The sequence below is a fragment of the Acartia tonsa genome, chromosome 14 (genome assembly GCF_053477335.1).
Source record: "Acartia tonsa isolate MP-2025a chromosome 14, ASM5347733v1, whole genome shotgun sequence".
NCBI lineage: Eukaryota > Metazoa > Arthropoda > Copepoda > Calanoida > Acartiidae > Acartia > Acartia tonsa.
Window position 1 is genome coordinate 10582884 of NC_137273.1, and position 18908 is coordinate 10601791.

Consider the following 18908-nt stretch of genomic DNA (forward strand, 5'->3'; position numbering starts at 1 on the left):
TTTGTAACTCCCTCAGCCTTTGGTGTGACTTGAGGAATGTTCGCCAGCTGTTGAAGAGATCTAAAACCGAAGAGGAGGGGTTAAAAATTCGCTATAGAATCTTGAATACCAAAACCCAACGCCTTAGAGTAGAGTGTTTGAGGTTGCGAACTGAAATGCATGCTTACCAGCGACGTTATAACGTGGCTAAACAAAAGATGGATCTAATCCCGTCGTCGCTGCGCGACCCTACTCCAAAATCTCTGCCTTGTTTGTGCCCCATCGGAACCCGAAGCCTTCCCACCTCGCTCCAGGACATCTGCCTGTCTGGCTCGTGGCTGGAGCTGGATGTTTACAGCGAGGTCCAAGATGCTGTTACAAAACAAGGAACTGATGGACAAGATTTTCCCTTGGAGTCCGATGAGCTTGAGCTTTCCGAAATTGGCCGCAATGACGAAAGGTGGGTTTTTAAATATTAAAGGAGAATAGCTACTATATAACTAGGATATTTGTCTTTCTTTAATTTAGCTAAGATTAAATACTTGACAGTGAATCTACTCTAGAACTAGATTTGTCGTCTGATATACTTCTCAGTATTCTATTTGCTTTATTTATTTTGTTAAATTTTCGGATATCCCGCAAGGTCAACACCTTAAAGTGTTTAGCAACCTTTCTGGGTAATTGATAATCGCCTATTAAATCCTCACGCAGTATTTTTATTTGCGTGGGGTTCACTTTCTTTGTAGAAGTGCTCCAGATATTTTTTATCGTAATTAGGGGTGTTCCTATATGAAGTATTACCCATACTATTAAATCAAAAACTGGTTTATTTTTTGCGTAGTATTTCTTTTTTAGATGGTCACGGCGCAGCACGCAAAACTGCCCCACTTTATAGTTATGGTCATGCCTATTCTTGTTAAGTTTTTTCAACAATTTTTCTTGTCTGTTGAAAATAAATTCTTGTGTTTCATCATGTAATTGCTTAAAAGGAATCTGATAATCCTCAAATCTCTTGGATAGAGATTTGGGGTCAAATGAAAAATTAGGTCTAAATAAATTATCATTTTGCACTATTCCACCTTCAAAACCATACAAACTAAGGTAATGAAGGTTATAGGGACTTAGCTTTGTTCCTATTAATTTTATTGTATTCACTATATGTATTACTGTGCTTAATGCTGTTTTAATTTTTATATCTGCGGCATGTGCCCTTGCAATTCGTACTAAATTTTGGATTACTTTAATCCTATTTTCGATATTGCCTCTCGAGGCACTTTTATAAGCGGCACTATCTAAAAATCTTGAGCCTATTTTTCTCAAAAATAAATGACTTTTAGAATTTTTGATGTTCTTGCCGTTGTCGGCCCAAAAGTTTTTGACATGTCCATGTAATAGAATGTACTGGCTTATGCCATTCTCAATGTCTTCGTAGTTTAGGTCTGGTAGGTAATGCAGTGTAATATACTGGGTGGCAACATCCATAAAGACAAGTATTCCTTTTATTCCATCTATTTTTGATTTCTTACTAAATTCTAATATGTCCATTGCCACCACAGTATTTCTAAATTTATTATTTCTATTAATTGAGGTTAATCTCTTTAATCTTAAGTGATTATTTTTGGATTTTATGCATGTACAACATAAGCCTATATGGGCTTCAATTATTTTCCGCAATTTTGATTTATATTGTACATAAAATGTAGATGTTATATTATCACGAACCCTTTTTACCCCTGCATGTACCATATCACGGTGCATACTTCCAGCAATATAGCCATAAAGAGGGTAGGGTAGAATTAATAAATTTTGCTTATACTTTAATGTCGTTGGATTGACGTCATCTGACAAATTTTCTTTTATTTGTAATTGTATAAAGGTAGACTTTTCAAAAATTCGCAGCCTTTCAAAAGTAGCATTTGCATTTGGTAACAATATTATGCTTTCTTCATATTCGGTGTGACTTTCAGTTTTATTTGACAGATTTTGTTCATTATCATGGGGTTGATTTAGAAATTCATTTACTATTTCTTTTCTCATTTTTTCCCTTTCTTCCTTGTCAGGTTTTTTATTGAGTTGTTGTTCAAAATGTGCCATTTTGTCTGCCATAGCCTGATTTGAACTATGTCCTACTGTACTGTGTTCTTGTGTATTTAATAGGACTTCAGAAAATGATTTTTTTGTATCAATGCTTATCCCTAAATCCTCAGTGTTTTCAACATTTAAATTTATTTTTGAACTCGTGTTAATATTTTGTTCAATAGGGTCAGGAGTCAGGGGATCTATATTATTAAAATTTATTGATTCATTATCTGCAAGATTACTTATTGGATTTTCTATTACTTTTTGTTCTTCGTCAGGGAGAATTGGAATAGGATCATTTATAATAAATTGTTCATCTACGGGCACAATATCTATTGGATTATTATCCTCAATTGTTATAGGAATTGGGTCATTAAAAAGTTGTTGTTTTTTATCTGAGTCTGTATCCTTAACCCCTGAATCAAAATTAACATTTTGGTCATCAATTTGATTTGAGCTCTTTTCAACATGTGTCTTATTGTCTGATGTCTCGGGGACAGGGATAGGTATACTAGTACTTTCATGTTGCACATTAATATTTTCTTCGGACGGATTTTTAGCAGGGACAGGAGGCAAAACTTGTTCTAGTAATTTTTCTGCTAAAGCTTTTGATTCTTGCAATTCCTTTTTACTGGGCTTTTTGGTTTTATCCTTTTTTGCCCTTTTATTGCGGGTTGTTAATTCCTCATATTTCTTAAGAACTTCGTCAGCTTTGCCTCTAGTTACTGCTAAAATTTGTACATCCGTGTCCTTGTTTATAAAGTTTTCTTTGTCCCTAATAATGGGAGCTGCATCAAAAATAGCAAAATTTTCCCCTTGATATACAGGCTTTATTTCCTCCACCTGAAAGTCAAGTCTTTCAGTAGCATGGGGCATTAAGCGGCTAATAAAATCGGCCAGCTGTTCGTCTGTCCGAATAGATAGAAAGGAAACCATTTTTCCAAACCAATAGAGAATTTTTTGACTCAAGTAATCAAGCTTACTCTTACGATTCTCAATTTTCTTGTTTCTAAGGATCTTATAACATGCCACATTGTCTGTCAGTATTAATGTCCTTGTACCTTTGATCTCCACCTCAAAGAAGGTGAGGCCCTCGTATATGGCCAGGATCTCTAGGTACACTATACCTGTGGTCTCCATAACTTTGGGGGCCACGGTTTTTGAGAAAAACCCTAATATTTTTCCTCTCACATTAATATCATTTAAATTATTTTTCATGCTTTTTTCGAGGAACGTATAAACTTCTCTGTCACTGACGTCTAGATTCTGAACTGTCTTTTTATATTTTCTCTGTTTTATTTCAAAATTTTCTTTTACTCCCAAATAATAGAAATTGTCATTATTAACAAAAATTATAATTTCAGAGTTGGAGGATTCGGTGAACCGCTGGTAGAGCAAGTTCTCGAGGATGGATCCGTCCTTGCTTGACAGGTAAATTATTCGAAGTTTATGTTTCGAAAACATTGAAAAAGCATAGAATAGGAATGTCTGAACGTATGGATTATTTAATGATAGAGCCCCTGCTCTAAGTAGATTTATTTTTTCTACAAATATTTTATTCATTTCTTTTTTAGTCCTTACAACATCGTCAGATGTGACTTCCAAGAGATAGCTTAATTGTGAATACATTGTAAAATTATTTGAAAAAATTTTATACCAATTTTCATATGAATTTGAAAAATCTAGTTTTAAGAAGATTGATATTTGATAAAATAAGTTTAGATAATCTGATTCTTTAAAAAGTACCCCTATCTCTTCATGGCCATTAAAATATGCTTTTAGTTCAGCAGGCATGTCCATAAAGTTAGGCAGCTCGGATTGAAAAAGGTCTTTAATTTCAAATCCTAGCAAGCTGGAACCTATGGCATGCTTGCTGGCGTCAGTATATAACATCTGAAAGTCTATATTTCTTGCTGATTCATTGCTGAGATTATCAGATGCAAGTATTTCTTTGATTTTATTGAAGTGAAAATCGGCTTCTTCATTCCAGTTAAAATTCCTTACTTGGGGGAACAAAGCATTCATATGTCCATGGATAGGTAGGGGTAAAAGTGATCTATAATATTGAAGATTTCCTATAAATGATTGAAGTTCTTTTAATGTTTTTGGAGCCTTTAGTTGCATTATATATTTGACCTTTTTGTCAGGGATGGTAATCCGTCCCTGGCCTATTTCATAGCCAAGTACAACTACTTTATCTTTGTTTAAGTCTGTACAGAAAGTACATTTGTCCAAATTTAATTTTAGATTTAGCCTATTGAGGCGGGATAGAAAAGTTTCTAGTTTGGCGAGGTGGTCCTCGATGTCTTCCTCATACCATGAGAAGATTGAGAGGTCATCGAACCAAACTAGCAACAATTCTATTATGTCATTAATTTTTAAGTCATTTAAATGAATATTTGATAATATATAATGCAACAAAAGGCTGGGTGTTCCCGCATAGCCTGTGATGGCTCTCTTGAAGCGGAAACACCCAAAGCTGGTCACAATGCAGGATACTCCTGAATCAAGAACTTTTTGGGATAGTTTAAGATTATAAAATGCATTTTTAATATCTACAAAAGTCCCATATCTTACTTTAGGTAGCAGATTTTTTAGCGTATTCATCGGATCCATTGTGATCGATGATACGCTGTAAGGAATACTAGCATTTACCCCCCTAGAGTCAATGATTATGCGTGGTGGCGCCTGTTTATCCTTACGGCTCGTAAGGAAAACAGGTGACCCAAACTGCTGGCTGGGTGGGGAGCATTCTATAATGTCCATTTTTAAGCATAGATCTATGAAATATCTAAGATGGAGCGTATCTGTTAGAGAGAGATTATAGATTTTAGTATTCTTATCATAATTTTCAGGGCAAGGGAAATCCATTTCTTCAATGCTTTCCCCAATATCGAAGTTGTGGGACGCCCCACTTTCAAATTTTAATAAAAGATTAGCTACTCTTTGTTTTACATTTTGGTCCTCTATGTAGCTTAATTTTCCTAATATTTGTTCTAAGGTTAATGGTGGTGGGGGTAGTGGCGCAGTCAACTCAATTCCCTCTTTATTATCCCCAAAAATATCTGCTATTTCTTCGAGACTTAATTCATTTTCTGGTTGTATTGTATTTACACTATTTATTTTAATAATCTTATCTATGTTAACATATGTTTTATCATTCTTAAAAATATCAACATTAGAGCGGGGCTTTATACGTTTTTTAGCACTATTTTAAATGGTATTTTATCCAGTAATTTATTTACAATATTTTTTACTTTATTCTTAACATATTTTATTATATTTAGGATGGGTTTAATTAGGTAATCGTGCGTCTTTGACAGAATATTGGAACCTTTTTTTATTTTATTAAGCTGCTCTTTAATTCCATTGTTTCCTCTCAAGACAGCGATTGATTTAATTGAACCCATTTTAGGTGCTTTAAAACCTTTTAATTCTAATTTTTTGTCTGTTTCAGGTTGGCAAGGCAGGAGAGAGATCAGAAACCCGCCTGGTTTGATGATAAGAGGATTTTCTCCTACATTTTCACAGTATACCGCGAGTTTATTTTCCCCTGTCCTGGTTATTGAGTACATTTTATACTTTATTTTAATTTGAGTATACATGTTTGAAAGGTGTGGGATGAAGTGTTCTTGGTTTGGGTCTTTATCTTTAACTTCCAGTTCTATTAGTTTTTCTTCTCCCTTTGCTAGTTCTAATTTTTTGATATTGACAGCAAAGGGGTTTTTTACCTTCTTTCTGTTAGGGTTTATTTCTATGTAGACTTTTTGCCCCTTTACTTGCATGCCTATATTACAAGTAATCAAAAACGGGCGTCCTAATAGGCAAATATTCTTTTCTTTAAGTACATGGAAGTCCAAGAACACTTTTCCCACCCCTTCGAACTCAACCCCTAGGCGTCGGGCATCAATGACGCCTATCGCTTTGCCTTCTACTGAAGACAAGCGGTAGGCTGAGCACAGTTCCATCTCATGGTAATTAGGCAGCACTTTTAGTAAGATATTTTCTGAAACGCAGTTTACTGCGGCCCCAGTATCAAGTTCAAAAATTATTTTGCTGCCATTAATTGCCACGGGAATTTGGATCTTGTCCAGCACGCCTAGGTGGCTTTGAATTGTTTTAATTTCGAGATTTGTTTCTAATTTGTCTATATCTATTATGTCGGTTGTCCTCTCAGCCAGCAGTTGCAGGAAATATCTCCCATTGGGTATATTGACATATAGGAAAATTATCGTCAATAGCCCATATGGAGCAAGATAATTTCCCAACAACATGGCTGTGATCACAATCATAATAATTGTCATAATTTTATTTTGGTTTGGGTATTCGTGTAAATAACTCAAAAACGATATCGTTTTTGCGATTTTTACACGATTCTCCAATGATAATTCATTTTTAAAATAATGTTTCTTATGTTTTATTCTGCTTTCAGACTCATCATCAGGTTCTAAAAATGACTGCTCAATGTTTCCGGCTTTATGTTCTTGCCTAGCAGACGCTGCATTATCAAATTCGTCCAGGTAAAAACAGCCGCTAGCGATAGTTTCAACTTCAGTCTGTTCGTCTGTTTTTATTTTATTTGCCATATCTATGTTAGCTATGGTTTGATTGATATTCAATAGGTGTTCTTCTACAGATTTATCTCCCCGATACTCGAAATTTTCAAATATTTTTTCTAATCCGGATTCGGAGATTGATGGAGGATTTTTTTCATCCTCATCTGAGCTAAAATCGCTACTGTCTAAGTCACTTAAGTCTGATATAGAGTCTTTGTCACTGTCTAATTCGATTTTTTCGATTTCGGCCATGATTTCAGCCCTAGTTAATCCTGTAATATCTGTTAATAGATCGTTTTCATCTATATCATATTCAGGGGTATCTTCCATTGAAGGGTTTTCTTCGGAAAGAATTTTTAAGTCATTTTCTTCAATAGATTGGGTATCATCAGAATTACTACTAACATTTTTTATTTCTATTTTAGGATATAGCGTTGTTTGTTCAAGTATGGTGCTATTGGCTTTATCTTCGCTCGAAATGGGTAAGTTGCTACTATTGCTGTCATTAATTGGTTCATTTTCTGATTCTTTAAGCTCTTGTAGTTTTTCGGATATACCCTTTTTTACAATTTCTTTGACAGGTATGGTTTCTGTCAAATTGATATCTAATATTTGGTCCTTATTTATACTATTACTATTTACAATATCACAGTTGTTACCTTCATTTAAGCTGCCAGGGGCTGCTGATTTATTATTTACAGATTCATCTTGAATATCATAATTAAGTGGGATATTTACAGGGTTATTTTGTTTGTCTTTATTGGTTGAACATTCCAGTAGTTTAATTTCTTTATTTTCATTATTTATTTCTGTTTTTAGAGTGAGTGTAACTGCCACTGGAATGGATATTTGATGTTTGTTTATAGCAGGTGAGTTTTTCCCTTTGTAAGGGGCGCCGGGTATTTCCCAAGAGTCCGTATTATGTATTTTATTGATTTCTTGAGAAGTACTCGGCGGCCCTAGCCGTTTTTTTCCGCTGGCAGTGGTAAAGTACACGCTGCCAGTGGATGATGGCGTCTCGTTATCCCATAATGTAGGCATCTAGGGCATTGTTCTTGGGCCGGTGTCACATTGGGGTAATAGTGACAATCGGCACTACCATGGGTGTCAGAATTACATAGTAGGCAAACGATACGATTGGCCAATTCCTTCTCTTTTTTCTTTTTGTCCCACCATTCCCCATTAGCTTTCCTAATAGCAGGGTCTGGGTGTTTAAGACAATGTTTGCTATAATGTCCTTTTTTGCAATGTTCGCAAACAGGTTTAGGTTTTGTAGATACATCTTTGGCATTTTTATCATTTTGTTGTCCTTTGTTTTTGCCATTATCTTTTGGTGTCTCTTTTTTGGCTGTTAGGGAATTTAGGCGATTTTTTCCTAATTGATTAACATTCCCGTTTTTCTGTTTTTCCATCCTTCTTTTTCTGTCCACAGCTGCATGATAATAGCTGCGATTATTGCTAAACCAGTTTAGTATTGTCTCTTTTGTGCAATGTGGTATATTTGTCGTTGCCAAAAATGCAGATTGCAAATATTGCGGTACCAGATAAAAACACACTTTTTCTCTAAGTTTAGCCATTTGATTTTCGTGGGAATTTCCCGTTTTTTGCAACATTGCAGCTAGATTTATGACAGCTTTGTTAGGTCTGTCCTCGTCCTCTGCCGTTATCCTATAGGTGTGGAAACGCCTTTCGTAATCCTGTGGCCCAAGTATTTCGGCACCTATGGTAGTTAGGATGGCTTTTACAAAATCCTGTGCACTTAGCACATTAGGATCTATTTCTAGCATGTCCAGTTTGTTCCTTGATTCTGGGTTAAAATAGTGGATTATTATGTTGTTGTAGGAACTATGGGTGAATGGTTTTATATATGTTTCTAGATATTTAAAAGTGTTGAAGAAAGTAAAAGGATTTGTTTGTTCCCCGTATAGATTGGGTATTTTGCCAAGATATTTTATTTGGCGAAAAATGCGCTCATGTTCTGCGATACCCCATACTAGATTGTTTGGGATAAGTTTCATGATTTTTTTAATATTTAGATCTGTATGGCTGGGTGAGTCTTGGAGAAGGAGCCTCAACTTATCCATCTGTTCAGAGGTTAGTTTATTTTCTAATAAGTTCATTTCGTTCATTTCCTCTCTATTTCTATTATCTCTATTGTTAGAGGATGTTCGTCTGTCCCAATCTGATTCCGTATCAGATGAACTGGAACTTGAACTTGAACTTGATGTTGGACTATTACTGTCTCTGTGTTTATTCTTTCTCTTTGGCATTGAGAAGTTTTTATCGTCTTTCCTTCTGTCCTCTTTGTCGCTATCGCTTTGTTTGTCTTTTTGTTTGTGACGGTGTTCATGATGTTTGTGATGTCGCCTATCCTCAAAGCCATGAGGATTGAGAGGATCATAGTGTCTGTATTTTTTATCTTTGTGTTTTTTATTTTTATGTTTTTCTGAATAATCGCTAGATTCAGATTCATATTCTGGTGGATCTGATGATGGTTTATTTTCTTTTTTATTTTTAGGCTTTGCGCCTGTTTGTTCTTGTTTTATTGTTTGTATATTATGCTCTATCTCATTTTGGGGGTTGAAATGTAATTGTGGCCTATGCAAGATTCTATTTCTGCGTCTGTTATTTAAAACAAACATGGCTGGAATAGTGTGAACCTCAGGCTCAGTTTGAATTCGAGGTATTTCCTCAATTTGATCATTTATATTTTCTAAGTGTAAATACTGCTGTTCAGTATTATCTAAGTTAGGTTGATATTCAGGGTTGTATGGTGGAGGATTTAATACATCCTCGTCTATATTATCAATAATATTATCTTCCATTTTCAGGACATATATTCGAGGCTATATTCGAGGCTAGAAGAAAACGATGTTAACTCTGACTATGGATATCTAGCGGTAAGACTTATTTAGTGGCTTTATAGCCCTCTCCCCCCCTAAAGGAAAAGTTAAATCTTACCTGGGTTTATCCGGTAACGGAACCAACTTATGGGTCGCCTCCAGGTTCCAGGGATAAATGTAGTCCTTTATCACAGAACCACAATCTCTCACCAGTGTCTCCTTTCCAGATCAGCGACGCACTAATCCCTGTTTTGTCAAATATATTCAACCTTAGAATGGTGATACTATTTTACACCGATCCTAAACCCAAATATATTTAAGGGACAATCTTTGCCTATAAGCCCTATTCCGAAAATGGCATTAGAATATTATTGATAACTTTATACTGTTATTTTATTCTAAGAATCCTTTTGTTCCTAGGTAGCTAACTCTGCCAACACTTTTGGACTGGAAGGATCTGTTGTGATTACTAGAGCCATGCGAACACAGCTACAACATTCCGTTCTGCTGCCTACAGCCCCGTGAGGCGTGAGATTCTTTGTTAGGTACCTTTGTCAGGTAAGAAAATCACTAGGTCTAGCTAAGAACCGATCTTCCAGAGTATTAACAAAGCAAAACTACCTTTAAGACGTGAACTTATTCAAAGTTCTAATCCGAAAATGTTAAATTGTCCGAATAGATAACGATCTCCAACTTTCCTATACTTCAGAAGCTGGGGGAGGATACAGTTGTTAGTATCGGCCGTCAGATAGCGTGCTATCATCAACCGTTGGTAGCCGAGCCACCACTGTACCTTCCCTGTGTTATTCCTATTTAGCCCCGTAGTGACTTGCGACTTGCTGGTACCTAGTACCGCGCTATAGGAGTTCTCTTCAGAAGAAAATTTGGAGATAACTATCCGTCCGGATACCTAAGCTTTTAGGCCCTAAGGAGGCCCTATTCTTAAATTTATCTCAATTGACCAACACCAAAATGATATTCTATAATTTATTTAACAAAGTATTATGAATTTATCTAACAAAACTTTTTACTTTTTAGGTGTGTTCCAAATGTAAAATCCTAAGTTTGAGCCGCCAAGACTCTCAAGAAAATTCCAAAGAAAGAGAAGGGAGTCTTCCCTTAAATTTTAGAAATTTCAAATAGAGTTTGTGTGATATATAAATTCCGTGAAACGACTGACTTTTTCTCTCTTCCAGGTTCACTTTTATAGGCCTGAGGCCTATGCAAAAAGGAGAGACAAAAAGAATGACTTTTATTTTGTGTTGATTTTTATGTTTAATTAAAAATTGGCGACCTGATTTTTAAGATTTTGCATTTAATAGTGTGTGTTTAATTCAGCTAAATCACAAATTTCATAAATTAGTAAGATCACATTTTATTTTATTTTACATCAAGAATACATTAAACTATTGGTTTCGAATTAGTTTTTTCTAATTATGTTTTTTCAATGTCTTCTTTAATTTTCACAGATTTTCATTCTTTTAATTTAGTTTTTTATCACGAAACCTCTAAATTTATGATTCTTGTGTTGTTTTACTAATTTTAATTTATATTGACAATATTTGCTAATAATTTTTTAGCTGTACTATGACCATTCTATTAAAAGGGTTATGTTCTCTAATATAATCTTTTAGGGTCTTCGTTTTATAGATCTTATTTCCCCATTTTAATAGATAGGTCTTTATACAAGCTTTTTTACTTAAAAGTTATATTAAATTGTTTTAAGTTTGTCTAATTTTGATAATATTTTTATAATCTTTTACTTTCGCTAGAATAAATGCATAATTTAAGGTATGGGTTGGCTTTTTCCCAGTAAAGCTACTCTACAAGTCAGTCATAGAATCGGTTTAGGGGAAAAGGACGAACCAGGTTCAAACCTTTAAACCACTAATTTTAATCTACTTAAGGGGTAATTTTTTTATCCACATTGTGGATGAGCATAAATTTATCGGCCATTGTCTTACCCCTTTATCCCCTAACAAGAATACCATGTGTGCATCTTAGTTACTATTACATCATAATGTAATAACATTCAAAGCTAGGGACTAATTTTATGTAAAAAAAGCAAAACAAGAATTACAACGTCGAACACACGAACATTAACAAATAAAGAGTAAAAATGTATTTAATATTCAAAAATTGAAGGATGGATAATATGGACATACTTACATTTTAAGACTTGATTATAGAGTTGCTTCGCTTATAACATTATACTTTTTTGTCCCAGGAATCAATATACCAAAAATCAGATCAATCGGATGATTAGATTACATAAAAATTTGTTGTTAAAAAAGAAAAAAAATCAACATGTTTAAAATGGACGTACGGACATTTTGGTAATGATTAAAGAGTTGCTACGCTTTCTTAATCGTACCTAACTACTAAAGGAATCACCATGCAAAGTTTGAAATCAATAGGACAATTCTAAAATGCTTTGATTAACGAAAAAAGCTATCCATTACGGACGGACGGACGGGCGGACAGACGGACCAACCCTAATTATAGAAAAAGCTTCGCTTTTAAAAAACAAACAAGAGTTACAACGTCCATAAAAGATCAGAAAATCAAAAAGTCAGACACACGAACAAATAAAGAGTAAAAATGAATTTAATATTCAAAAATTGAAGGATGGATAATATGGACATACTTACATTTTAAGACTTGATTACAGAGATCCTTCTTTATAACATTGTACCTTGTTGTTATAGGATTCATTTTGATATATAATTGTTGTTAAATAAGTCAAAAAATCAGTAGGTCCATTTGAAAGTGTTTTAAAGTGACACACGAACTTGCTGATAACAAATATAGAGTTGCTATGCTTTCTAAGTCGTACCCTTCTGTTACAGGAATCATCAAATAGAATGTTTTTTTTCAAATAGAATTAGATCTTCTTAATAAAACACACAAAAAATGTTTTTAAGATATTTTGTCTTTCTCTCTTGGGAGGGGTGTTGGAGGGGGGGGGGGTGTATATCAAATTATTAAAGGGGTGAGCTAGATCATGTGGGGAAAAAATATAAATGGTCCGATTACAATCAAACCAAAAAAGGCCAGCTATGAAATTAAATTTTGTTTTAAATGGATTTAAAAACAAAATGAACCCACAAACTCTTGGTTATCCTTGTACTAAAGTAACAGGATGTCTGTGTGTTTGTTTGTACCGAAGGATCTCGCTAAACGCAGAACCGATCGGGTTCTCCTTAACAGGGTAGCTTCTCATAGGTCCCGGGAAGGTTTATAACTATTTTTGGGGGAGGGTACAACCACCCTCCCAGGAGAAATAATAATAAATCGAAATTTTTATTTTAAGTATAGAGACTCCTACGTAACATTGCGAGGTATCGTATAAAGAGACTCTTACGCAACATATCGTAGAAACTTGAACGCAACAAAAAACCAAACATTTAAAGTGGGCCACTAGAGGCTTCTAGGGGCGTAGCCGCTAGTTATATAAATAGTAAGATTTGTTTATTTCTAAACCACTGAACCGATCTAGGTTATGATTTTAGTAAGACTTTTCAGAGATCCTGGGATGGTTTTAAGCTTTAAGACTTTTTTAATTAGGTCATGGTATGGATAAGGATAATAGTTTGAAGTCTTTGAATACAAAGCCTCTGGATGCAATGGATGCAGCTTTTGGTGGTTATACAACATAGAGGGGATTTGCTGCATGATATGTTAGAATTTGCAGAATAATGAGAAAAGCTGATTTTTTAGGCCTACAAAAAGCTGTCTCTTTTGTAATTACATAGAAACGTACAGGAACTATGTAATTTTAGAAAAGCTTCGCTTTTAAAAATACGGCAGCTTGTCGTTTTGTCTCAACACCGGAACGGGTTAAGATATTCATATTGTACCCCCCCCCCCATATAACACCATCCCCAAGGGATTAGGGTTAATTCTTGCTAATGGTTCGTAGCTAGGAATAATTCAGGGAGGTTGGGGATAAGTATGTTGTCCCAAAACCTAAAACGAAGAAAGTCCCTCAACGACGTCATAAAAAATAGGGATGAGGAGAGGAGGAGTGGAAAAGGAAACCCCTATAAAAGATGTGGATAATCCTTCGTTTTCATGACGTAACATGCTGATTTTTTGAGAGACTTTCTTCGTCTTCCCAAAAGCCTCTCATCCAAAGAAAACAAATAGAAGAAAATTTGATAATTTATCAATTTTCCCAGATCTGTGCCGTACTGAAATATCATAGAGGACAATAAAACTGGTTTTAATAATGCATTTTTTTTCATTTTACTACCCACGGAAAACTGTCTGATTATATAATACGATGCAATTCTCGCAATGTGGCCTGGGTAAAAGTAATACAAGTTTACTTAGTCACAAGAAAATAGCCTAAAACCGGCATGGTCTAAGTATTCCCTTTTGGCTGGAATCCTGTTAATGTTTTTATTGGCAAGTAATCGTTGAATAATACATATGCACACAAATATCCTTATATAAAAGTAACAGGATGTGTTTCTGTGTGTGTAGTTTAAGATCTCGGTGACCTCTTGACCGATGTGATTTTCCTTTACAGGGCAGCTTCTTGCAGATCCTTGGAAGGTTGTGTTATACTCTCCAAAGAAAAATCTCTTCTGAAAAAAACCAGCCCGACAAAAATTGTCTTTAGAAATAAAGCAAGGTCGAATTAGATCTATCAATAAGGTGCCCCAAGAGGCCTCTAGAGGCGTAGCCGCAAAGAAGAAAAATAGCACGTATACAAAAACTTTTTCATTTTAAGACTGTATTAGTTACAATAAGTTACATCTATTGTATTAATTCATACCCGATACAACTCCCACCCCCCCTCCCCCAAGAATGAATTTGAACATTTTGTACGTTCATTTGCATTTATGAGAAGGCAGGGGGTAATACATATGCGGTGTTCACAGGATGTGAAAAATATTTGTTACCAAAAATAGCAAATTCACACAATTATGTTACCTAGTTTTTGCCTTTGCAGTTCCTATTCATATCATTTTTAATGTATTAAATTGTATCTTATTATTGCTACGCTAGATAATAATAGAATCTTCTTTCTTTATTTTATTTTGTAATAATATTGCATAAATATTTGATGTTTAAGTTTAGAGTAAATGGCAGAAAATTCTAAAAATATTTATTCTATACTACAACTTTTTCTTCAACAAATGTTAATTAACTATTCTATTATATAAAGTAGTAAGATTTTTGTCTTAAGCGAAGGATTTTGCTAACCGCTGAACCGATATGGTTATCCTTTACAGTGAAGCTATGTATTGGTTGTAATCTATTTTATGTTTATAAATAAGTCTGGGTGTGGTTTTAAGCTATTTTCTGCCCTTCCATATACCTTCAAATATAGAGCCCCTAGATGCAAGGAGCACAGCCGCCAATTAAAATATAAAATAGCTGTTTAAGAGATCTTAAAATGCATGAACGTATGAACATTGCAATAGTGGGACATAGGTATTTCCCGTCACTCAATATTATAAGAATTCATTTAAAATAATTACGATAGAATTATTTTAGAGTGATTGAATAGGAGTCACAGGGAATTAAATTCCATATACTTTAATATCTTTTTATATAATACAAGCTGTGCCTCTAATATCTAGGGTATCTGATTTTTGAGGGATGAGATAAATAGCCAAAATTTGATTATAAAATAGCATAAAACCATTCCTTTGCATATGTTAAGCATTAATAAATCAAAGAACTTAATCAGCTCAGTTCAGAAGTTCAGAGGTTAGCGAGATCTTAACGGACTAACAAGAATTTACTTCTGTTAATAACATAAGAATCATTCTGTAGCAAATTTCTACTTTTTAACAATGAAAATTTTACATGCCTATCGACATTCAATTAAAGATAATAAAAATGATTATAACTGACCTATCACCAAGCTCATTCATTATAAGTTTACGTCGAAAACATGAGGTTTTTAAAAGTACCGTACTTCGCTCTCATGTATATTATAATACTTGTTAGTAGATATTTGATCATAGATATTGTGTCTATTCTACTAATAGAATTCTATTAGAATTCATTCTTAAATACATTTCAGGCATTTCCTATATCATATGCAATTACTTAAGGCATTGTAGCTATATCTATCTATCTATTTATCTATCTATCTATCTATCTATCTATCTATCTATCTATCTATCTATCTATCTATCTATCTATCTATCTATCTATCTATCTATCTATCTATCTATCTATCTATCTATCTATCTATCTATCTATCTATCTATCTATCTATCTATCTATCTATCTATCTATCTATCTATCTATCTATCTATCTATCTATCTATCTATCTATCTATCTATCTATCTATCTATCTATCTATCTATCTATCTATCTATCTATCTATCTATCTATCTATCTATCTATCTATCTATCTATCTATCTATCTATCTATCTATCTATCTATCTATCTATCTATCTATCTATCTATCTATCTATCTATCTATCTATCTATCTATCTATCTATCTATCTATCTATCTATCTATCTATCTATCTATCTATCTATCTATCTATCTATCTATCTATCTATCTATCTATCTATCTATATATCTATCTATCTATCTATCTATCTATCTATCTATCTATCTATCTATCTATCTATCTATCTATCTATCTATCTATCTATCTATTATCTATCTATCTATCTATCTATCTATCTATCTATCTATCTATCTATCTATCTATCTATCTATCTATCTATCTATCTATCTATCTATCTATCTATCTATCTATCTATCTATCTATCTATCTATCTATCTATCTATCTATCTATCTATCTATCTATCTATCTATCTACCTATCTAACTATCTCTCTCTCTCTCTCTCTCTATCTATCTATCTCTCTATCTATCTATCTCGCTATCTATCTACCTATCTATCTATCTATCTATCTATCTATCTATCTATCTATCTATCTATCTATCTATCTATCTATCTATCTATCTATCTATCTATCTATCTATCTATCTATCTATCTATCTATCTATATATATATATATCTATCTATCCATATTTTTATCTATTAATGTATTTTAACATCTATCAATCTACCGTTTTACCTTTATATCTATTTATTTATTCTTTATTTTATTAATTTTAATCAATTTTTATAAATATAAAATCATTATTCTATAAATGTACAAAAAATTTGCAGTACATATAAATAGTACATATTCATGGCAAAAGATTACATTTATAAGAAAGCCCAGTGGATTAAATAATCTGATGGACGAAACATTCTAAAATATGACATTATAAGCCATATGTCGTCAATTTAAACATGTTAGAGTCGTCATATCAGTTTTAAACTTTGCAAGATGATTTCTGTAAAAGTCAGGTACAAATTATAATATCTATAATAAGCTATGATAGTTTAAAGAAAATAACCTGTATTTCAATTTTTAACTTGGTGTATTTTTAGGCTTTTTTTAGATGATATGATCACGCAATTTTCTTGATTTTATATAAATTGATTACTAGAAAGATAAAGCATAATACAAAAATCATTTTCTGGACGTTGTCATCCCTGTTAAAATTAAAAACTTAAATCCATGTTATGATAAATCTATTAGAAGCCATATATTTTAGTTCTAATTTTAAGATAATAGCTATCTATTACTTAAGAATTTCCTGTGCTGAAATCCAATACCTGTGTATTTCTCTATTATCTAACTGTCTGTTTATCTATTCATTTATTTGTAGCGGGACAAAGTGTCTCAAAAATCAGCCATGTGACGTCATAATAATGATGGAAATGAAAGGAGAAGTGGGAAAGAAAACCCCTAAACAAGAGATGGATAATCATTCATTTTTATGACGTCACATGGCTGATACTACATTTTACTATCACATAACTACCCATATATATCTCATTTAGCTAACTATCTATCTATTATCTACCTATCTAACTACCTATGTATCATATAGCTACCTATCTATCTATTTAGGTATTATATAGTTACCTATCTATCTATATCACTTTCATATATCTACTATATACCTACTACTATCTATCAACCAAATGTATAATGCATCTAAAAAGAATTTCCTGTATTATAATTTGATATTCTATTATCAGTTAACTTTAGATTAAATTTTCAATATTTACTTCCTATAATTTTACCTCAAAGTTAAGCTACAATAGAGATATTTTTGTTTAGAAACAAGGATGACAACATCCATAAAAGCGAAGCTCTGAAATAGTAGGTAGGTAAAGCGAACATTAACACTTGTATAGTGTCAGAACTGAATAATCAGGATATAAATGTATAAAAGTAGAAACAAAATTGTAAGTAAATTTGTTGAAAAACTGCGTAAAAACAGGATATTGTTTAAGAACATATTTACAATTTAAGGACTTGATTATAGCTTCTATGCTTCTAATTGCACTTTGTTGTCCTAGGAATCAGTATTATTTTTCAACAATTTTAAAGAGTAATTTAAGGTTAACATCAATTTATCGTCCATTGTCTTTTCCCTGAAGTTTCTGTTCATTTATTAATTTGATAATTCAAAGATAAGTTACAACTACAATCTTGATATTGTGAGGGTAATGACCCAGGCGTCTGAAGGAATAAGATATTGCATGGCCGATAAATTGATGTATAGTTCCAATGAGGATATATAAAATTACCCCTTCTGTAGATTACAATTAGTGGTCGAATCGTTTGAACACCTAACTAAAATTACCAGTCAATTGAAAATTATAAAAGGTTATTAAGCCAACAAATAAGAAAACATTATGATAAGACTTAGGGGACTGGTGTAATTAACAGCCTTATGTCTCCTAACTCCTTGGTAATAACAATATACAAGTACAACTATATCCAGCGCAGCAATAACAAGCTAACTATGTATTTAACCCTTAACGGTCGGGGGGGGGGGGGAGGGTCGTTGAACGCCCCCCATCCGGTTTTTTCTATCTCATTTTCTGTGTGTGAAAGATAAAGAGCCCAAACTGCGTGACTTTTTAAGTTTGGGTATGAGACATAACCGAGAGTTGGAATTTTTTGAATATCTCCATCCTGGCGGGCACAGGATGCCAGCAAACCTGGCAGGGTCATCCAGGTAAAGAGCAAAAATATTTTTTTGACTTAAACAAAGCATTTTAGCTTACCAAAATACTAAAATATCCTCTAGTAGTACATCCTCATATTAAATACAGGTGTTCAAGTCAATTTCAGGTTCCAGGTATGATCCTGCAGGTCCTGATCCTCCAGGTCTCCAGAAATCTTTAAATGGCTCCTGTGGCCGCAATTTTTGACTTAGAGACTTCAAATTTCAAACTTAAGCTTTTCTTACATGTCTACATAATGTATTAAAATTTCATAAAGATCCGCCGCCGTTTACCCGCCGACCGCCGACTGCGGCGGCTGGCAGCTGCCAAGTACAGCTGCGGCCGCTGAAATTTATATTTTGATATTTGAAATATAAAATTTACATAA

At 33.5% G+C, this 18908-nt stretch overlaps 1 protein-coding gene and 1 long non-coding RNA gene across 2 annotated transcripts; both read left to right on the top strand.

Annotated features, from left to right (window-relative positions):
- The first annotated feature begins 295 nt into the window (after positions 1–295).
- Positions 296–5577, top strand: LOC145305583 (uncharacterized). The gene is made up of 3 exons (XR_013874628.1): positions 296–439; positions 3423–3489; positions 5516–5577. It is a non-coding gene; the product is annotated as an uncharacterized LOC145305583 (long non-coding RNA).
- A 1977-nt stretch (positions 5578–7554) lies between these two features.
- LOC145305581 (uncharacterized) lies at positions 7555–11070 on the top strand. Its single transcript, XM_080147273.1, has 4 exons — positions 7555–8708; positions 9446–9514; positions 9878–10015; positions 10496–11070. Exons 1-3 carry the CDS (start codon positions 8580–8582, stop codon positions 9980–9982), a joined length of 303 nt encoding a protein of 100 aa, XP_080003399.1. The 5' UTR covers positions 7555–8579; the 3' UTR covers positions 9983–10015; positions 10496–11070.
- Positions 11071–18908: the final 7838 nt, after the last annotated feature.